The sequence below is a fragment of the Lolium perenne genome, chromosome 2 (assembly GCF_019359855.2).
Source record: "Lolium perenne isolate Kyuss_39 chromosome 2, Kyuss_2.0, whole genome shotgun sequence".
NCBI classification, from domain to species: domain Eukaryota; kingdom Viridiplantae; phylum Streptophyta; class Magnoliopsida; order Poales; family Poaceae; genus Lolium; species Lolium perenne.
The window spans coordinates 192,791,270-192,798,542 of record NC_067245.2 but is presented as its reverse complement, the minus strand read 5'-3'; the positions used below and the strand labels follow the sequence as shown (position 1 = coordinate 192,798,542).

The following is a 7,273-nucleotide window of genomic DNA, read 5'->3' as shown; positions in this document are numbered from 1 at the left end:
CACAACATTGCCGTCTTTGCGCACCTATGCTCCAAGCATTCTTCGCTTTTCAGATGGTCGTACATGGGAAGCGTCAGAGGTGAGAAACAGGGGACATATGATGGTGCAGACCGCTATAATCATGTGTAGGTCCACCACCTGGAGGGCCACCACCCCACCATGAATAGAAAACGAGCAAGAGCCACCGGCACCGTGGTAGTTGTCGACGGCATCAGCGGCGAGACGAATCTTGGTGGAGAAGTGGTGTTGGAGATACGCAAGCCCTCCATGGTCCTCCTCCTCTATGCTTAAGCCGCGTCTGATTCTTAGGGTTCGACTGTTCAAAGATCGGTATTGCGTCGTGTTCAAAGGTCGGTCCATTGGGCTTTCCTCTCAGGGGCTAACTATGGAGAACACATGATCTAGACTAGCAATATGATCATTTCCATATGCCTCATTGAAACAGGCTCTCACCCACTTTTAAAATAATGGCACACGGCCGAACCGACACAAATTTGTGAGGAAATCGTTTCACAAAGAAGATAAAAAAATAAACAAAAAATACATGAGAAGCCACAACCCTAAAAAGCACCCGGAGACTACTAACTAGAGGTGCTGCCATGCCTCCTTGTGAAACCACCCGATGTAGTCACACTCCACCCATCAAGATGTTCCCAGAGAGGGCCGCCTGCCCTGTCGTTGCGGGATGTGGAGCGTTGATCCTACCGATGGAGTGAAGACGTAGTCACATGTATAAGATAGGAAACCATCGAGAACACCCCACGCAAGTGCCGAAAGTCCCTCAAGACAGGGCCCTAACTTACCCACCGATGGCATTGGGACGAGGGCGCGGGTACCGAAGCACAACGACAACATGACCTAAGAGGGTAATGCCGCAACCTGCCACCGTCGTCGAGACGGAGGCGGTAAAGTATTTTCATTCAGAGCCCTGACGCTGGGAAGTTTACCATAACAACACCCTCAAGAGGATCAACGCACCTGCATGAATGGCCGTGGCGCACGCCAGAGTGATGAGCTTTTACCCGAGAAAACCTTCGCACCATAACCAGTACCTTGGACTGCGCACGGTCACCAACCCATGCATCCAGGACACCATCTGTGAGACACCTTTGGCGAAGCGCCTCCTATGCGATCCCCTGCCACCCACTCCTTGTCATCTAGAAGCATCACCACCGCAATGCTGCTCGCTGGAGAACTAGTGCATCTTCTAGGGCCACCGCCATGGCGTCCCAATTCACACTGATGAGCCACTAGATCTAAGTCCGCCTGGTCCAGATCTAGCCCAATTGTGACCGGCGGAAGAGATAATGTGGCATGGGAAGGCAGCCTCTGATTTTCCATGATAATGCAAAATAAAAGTTTGTCATGTCAAACTTAGGTAACCATCAAGTCAGTTGTAGGTTTCTCCTGGGATAATTGCAGGTTCACTGGCAAGCGACTAGAGACACTTCCAAGAATTCGTCTTACCAAACCTGAAGGGGTAACAAAATGGCCTCTAACTGAAGTACTACTCCACTCACAGCAATATCCAGTGCTTCCAACAGCAGAGTAAATGGACATCCCGAGTAAGGCCAGAAATACAGATGAACTAATGGACTATCCGATTCTATCCGAGTTGTGTGTGATGACGACATGCCACAGAGCGGCTTCGACGATGTGAAAGGTGCACACGTCGCCTTCCCTGATCTTGTTCTCCATGCAGAAGCTCTTCCATCTTTTTCCACCCAGGTAGCCGTAGTTCTTGTACCTGCGAGCACCCACCTGCCAGCACTTGGTGCTCTTCATCGAGGTCTTGAGCGTGATCGTGCATTCTCCGACGAGCCCGATCAAGTCGCAGAAGGTGGTTGCCAAAGACTGCAGACGTAGCATGTGAATTAGTTCAACATCTGGTTCCGTTGGTGAATCAGCAGTGAGCAATAATGCATGGTAATAGAATTATCTAAACCACAATGGCCGTGTCAATTTGAGGACAACTGATTGCAGCCAGGATTTAAGCAATTTCATTGCCTATTCTTGAAAACAAATCAGTGGGTACCAATATTCTTATGTTTTGGAAATCAGAAAACCAATATTTGGAATGTCAGTTTGAAACCAGTCCGAATTGACCAAAAGCCAAAAAAGAGGATAGAAACAGCTAACCTAAATAATTCAACTACAATATGATCTCTCTGTTAGCTTACAGTTGCCCTCCAAATTCAGCTGTTACTTTTCTATCCATATTCACTGAAAAAATTGACTTGGGGAACATTGGCTCTTTTTAGTTGTAAAATATTCACCAAGTATATTTTTTTAAAATAAAGCCTTGAATTAACCTCTTAGCTTTTGGAGATCGTTGTCAAACATCACTGGTGGCATATCTTAAGTAAATTATTTGATAGTGTTGGTCCAAACTTGCTAAATGTGGAGAGGAATAGTTGTTCTTACCACGAACTTTTTAACCGAGTAGGTGCTCATCTCTTTCTTTATCGAAGGCCGCTCTCCATTCTCAAGGCTACAAAATCTCCTTTTCTTCCGTGATCCTTTGTTGGAAGAACTTAGCGAACCTTTTGGTCTTGTGTCTTCTTTACCACTTGACCTCTCATGCTCCCTACACAAATGTGCTTCTTTTTGCCTCTCAGTATCTGCAAGTCGTGAGAAGACAGAAGTGGTCATTTACTCACAGTTGAATCAAATTTGAAAAGGTAAGTACTTTCAGGAACGAAATTATTCACTCACTTTGTTGAGTTCCTGTGGCCCGGCCTTTCAAATCCTTCTGGCATCCGTTTAGCCCGAATACTTTGATTTTGAACACCATGTTGCCTTCATATCTCAAGAGCATGACGTCACCTTCCGAGATGCCATGAAAAGCCAGGAACTGTGACCAGCCACCAGCAAGGAACATTCCTGATCCGTCATTGTTGACCTCGATGGGCCAAAATTTTCCAAACTGGCTAGCAATGATAGCCATTTTGCTACTTTGTTGCGCCTCGGAGACATAGCGTTGTACAAAAGCTGGAGGGATCAGCTGCAGAAACACATGTAAATTAATGTCGATTGCTCGTGATACATTTTAGGAGTTATTAAAGCAAGAGATACAGTGCAAGGAAAAGAGTTGGAGGGATAATTTGCAGACCATCTTCTCGGTGAAATCCGGCAGGAGAACCTTGATGAACTGCGGCTTATGTGAACCATATCTGTTGCTTCTTGTTGCTACAATCGAAAATAATGTCACCCTTGATTACCAACATAAATTGAATCTCATTGGAAATAGAGAAGCAATAACTCATAATACTTAACCTCCTATTCGAGACCAGGGAGGAGATCGGAAAAATAGAAGCAATAATAATGTTCATGCAGGTATCGGCATACCTTGGTTTGCCATCTATGGTCTGCCATCTTCACCTTACAAAGAACTTTGATGATTACATTGTAGATTTTTTGCAGTAGATCCCGTTTTAGAGGCTTAAGTGAACTATTAATTATCACTTTTGCTTCAGTGCACCCCCTCATCAAACTTGAACACATCAACGGTTGATATTACTCCGTACATCTTCATAACTAAGGCTGTGATGGTCTTTAAAAAATTATTAAGTGATTGTTAACAGATAATTAAGTCATATCTAACCTGTTGAAACCTGTATGGCCCAATTACATATGTATAAATCCATACCCATAGATATTCATATATACGTATGAAATATGTAGGTCATGGTGGGCCCGCCCTTGTCGCTCAGGGTGGCTTCGTCCTCGTCGGCAGCAAGTGCTGGCACGTCCTAGGCATCACAAAACGGCCAGCTTAGGAGTGCATGCAAGCGTGACCGTGGGCATGGGATTGTACTGCAAGGAGGCGGCAGAAGAGCCTGGCAGCCTAACCACCATGTGGCCTTCACCGCACAGAACAAGATCTCAGCTGCTGGGAGAATAGGATCGCAATTGGGAGGAACACGATGGGCCATGGTTTCACTATATACATCATATATATATATCTTTACTATTAAATTGGAATAGGTGACTGGCTAGTGTCACAAACGGGCCAAAGAGTATTTTCTAAATAGGCCCAATATAACCTCCACTTAAATCGCCCCGGATAACCAGGCCCACGATCGGTGGTGTCCCTAGGTGAAAAAGTCTCAGTACAACAAAAAGATCGGTCTCGGTACGTCAAAAATATCGGATCGTTGATCGTTGCTTTCCTTTGGGGCACAAGAGGAAGATGGAATCGCGTTCTTCTCGCCAGCGAGAAAAAAAAACGGTCGGAGCTAGGCCCATTGCATGCCGGTTCAAATCTGATACAAGTTCGAATCAATCATCAATCAGTGACCAACACAGCACCACAACGCGAAGATAAAAGAAAACGAATCTCTCGCCTGCCCTTCAACAGCCCAGCTTCGTCCAAATGTTGCCTTCCCTGATAGGTCTGAGAAGCCCACGTGAGGACCCAAGTCAGCCAACCCAACTATTTATAACACGCTGACGTGAACAAGTATTGATTATCCCTTTCTCCCAAAAAAAAGTATTGATTGTCCTAAACATATACTAATGTATTTGTGATTTCTCATTGATTCATTTAACAAGCTTAGCAGGTGTTGGGAACCAGGATCCGCATGCTTCGCTCCGGCATCTGCGAGTGGGAAATCACGGGCTATCACCCCGTCGGCCGTTACGACGGCCAGTGGAAGTGACGGTGCTTAACCCATTACGACTCCAGCGGCTCCATTGTGTAGTGTAGTGCGCCTACAGGCGCAGCGTGTCACTGGCATGCTCAGTTGCTCGATGACCGTCCTGATCTTGTCATGGGAGGCTCACGCACACCCTCATGGGGGATCCGGTCCGGGAGAGACTTGCAGATGTGACGACGGGAGAGAAGAGAGATCACAAGCGGCGGTGGGAAGACGATACCGTCGGCGAGGCGGCCCAATGTGCGTGTCGACGAGAGAGCACTCAGAGCTGAAGGTTGGCTGCGTCTACTATGCCGACGACGTGCTGGGCTCCGGGGAGTCAGCGGCATCCTGCAGCGGTGCGATAACAGTCGCCATGGCTTGCCACGTGTGCGTTAGCTACCATCCCGGCGATTGCGACGATGGGTACCACGCAAAGCGAGGCATCGGGTCTTCAGGGTAAAGGGCGGGACGGCGAAAAGTTGCCTGTACTCAGGAAGCACAAGATCTGGCCGCTGAGGGTGTGGCTCAAGCCCACCGTGTAACACGCCCATGGTTTCTTTTCCATTTTGTTCTGTCGACGTCTAGCATTGGTTCACACTATTTTTTCTGTTTGAAACATACGGTATGAAATTTTGAGGACCTAAGACACAATCATACCAGCTTATATGTACCAAACTCCTCGTCTACGGTTCTTCCAAAATATTTAAAATTAATAATAATAGCGTATCTCTTTGGGCATAGCAGGGTCATGCATTCATGGTTTGCTTATATTTGACCTGTTCAGCCATGTATGCATGATTCACCATAATATTAAGGTGGTTTGTAGATCGCTGATATCATGCTTTCCGCACAATCAGCAATGTGCATTTAGTTCCACTCCACAAGACAATGAGTAATAATTCAAGGTATGGCAATCATGTCCTTGCCGATGTGTTTTTTTATTTTGAAGTCAACAATTTTTGTCTTTAGCAGCAACGCGCGTGGGCTTTGTGCTAGTATATGCGGTCTTAGTATACAGGTTTAGATCTCAGGGGAAAAAGACTAAAACGAGATTATGGATTAATTAATAGCAAAAGACTAAATTACCCTTCTAAGTTTGGTTGAGGGGGGTGGGGGTGCACTGAAGCACGGCTCATTAGTTATATATTAGGGGGGTCAGTGAACCTAAAATTCCAAACTTATTATTGACCATCGATTATGCTCTTTCAAAATATTTCATGGTTCAATATTTCAATCTAATGACCAACATTGTTCACACGACTGATTGTTCATCTTGGCAAAATGAAAAAAACACAATCCAGGATTTGCAAATTAGAGTTCAAGCTGAATACCAATAAAAACTTCCCAAGCTCTTTGAACAAATGATAAGAAAAAAAGGGCACAATCCACAAGATTTGCATGCGGAATTGCCAATCAATCAAACTTCTGTTACCTGTAGAAGGCTGAAGATCGCGGGACTCGTTGAGGCAGCACGTGAGGTCGAACGCCTTGACGGTGAGCACACCACGCCCTTCGTGCCGGAGCACCAAGAACCACCCGACGCCGAAGCCGTTCGCGGCCACGAACTCCGGCCACCCGGGTCCCAGGAACGCGCCGCCGCCGTCCCGGCCGACCTCCACCTGCCAGACCTTGCCGAACGAGTTGACGACGAGGGCCATCGGCAGGGCTGTGTCGTCTCCTCCATTTCCGGCATCCAACAAGTGCCCAGCGAGCTCGTCGGAGATGCTCTGCAAAATACTCCAAGTCCGGTCATCATCGAGGTATCGCGTGAGGATAGGAGCAGTAACGGTGGGTGCATGAATGATAAATCCAACCAACAACTTACCAGCCTGTGGAAGCAAGAAGGCATCAGCACCTTGAGTTGCTTGGCCGCGTCGCGCCGCGCGCCTAGTTCGCCGGGCGATCGCATATCGGCCGACGGAGATGCAAGATTGAGCTGGTTGCTTCCGTCTGTATCCGTTTCCTTTGGGCAGTAAAATTTCCCGTAAAATACTCCACTGGAGGAGACCAAGGGACAAGGAAAGAGATCTCACAAGGAAACGGCTGTTTCGCGCTGCACGTGGTCGACCGTAACTGATGGAGTATATCGGTGTCGATTCCTTTTCTTTTCGTTCATCGTTCAATTAAAAGGCAGATTTAATACTCCTGAAGAGAAAACCGGCGGTTCATCTAGTACGCTAGTCAAGCTGTGATGCTATATACTCCTACTCCTATACGATATCAAATACGGAGCAAGAAGGATCTACGTACACAGGAAGACATCCATTAACCCTGCACACAGAATATGAGAGATTGCTAACACCCTGATCCTACATCTGGATGTGGCTCACTAGAGGCGCATTTTGACCCCCATGGAGATTTGGTTGAGGAGGATGCTTAAGCAAGCCGTTCTCGGGCTCTCCTCGCTAGAGCGGACTATGACGAGACAAAGATCAAGGATCCGTTGGTTGAAGGAGGAGATGCCAACACAGCGCTTTTCCATGCAGTCGCGAATGGGAGAAGAGTGAAGAATTACATCGCTGCGGTAAAGGTCGGTGATGAGCTTGTTACGGAGCAGAGTTTGAAAGTGGAGGCATTCACAGAGGCATACTCCCAACTGCTTGGGCAGGTCCAGACTAGAGAGCATACTATGA

At 47.0% G+C, this 7,273-nt stretch overlaps 1 protein-coding gene across 1 annotated transcript; it reads right to left on the bottom strand.

Moving 5' to 3' along the window:
- Window positions 1–1,310: 1,310 nt before the first annotated feature.
- Window positions 1,311–6,669, bottom strand: LOC127334246 (putative B3 domain-containing protein Os04g0347400). Its single transcript, XM_051360662.2, has 6 exons — window positions 6,466–6,669; window positions 6,073–6,367; window positions 3,113–3,189; window positions 2,716–3,004; window positions 2,425–2,621; window positions 1,311–1,854 (listed from the first exon to the last, which is right to left on the bottom strand). The coding sequence occupies exons 1-6, from the start codon at window positions 6,547–6,549 to the stop codon at window positions 1,597–1,599; spliced, it is 1,200 nt and encodes a 399-aa protein (XP_051216622.1). The 5' UTR covers window positions 6,550–6,669; the 3' UTR covers window positions 1,311–1,596.
- Between the last annotated feature and the right edge of the window lie 604 nt (window positions 6,670–7,273).

What these genes read in the sequence shown, in the direction of transcription:
- LOC127334246 (XM_051360662.2), bottom strand. Translation starts at nt 6,549, where the DNA reads ATGCGATCGCCCGGCGAACTAGGCGCGCGGCGCGACGCGGCCAAGCAA. An exon ending in CTTCTTGCTTCCACAGGCTG is followed by an intron (nt 6,368 to 6,465) that starts GTAAGTTGTTGG and finishes AGTATTTTGCAG; the next exon opens with AGCATCTCCGACGAGCTCGC. An exon ending in GGCCACAGGAACTCAACAAA is followed by an intron (nt 2,622 to 2,715) that starts GTGAGTGAATAA and finishes CACGACTTGCAG; the next exon opens with ATACTGAGAGGCAAAAAGAA.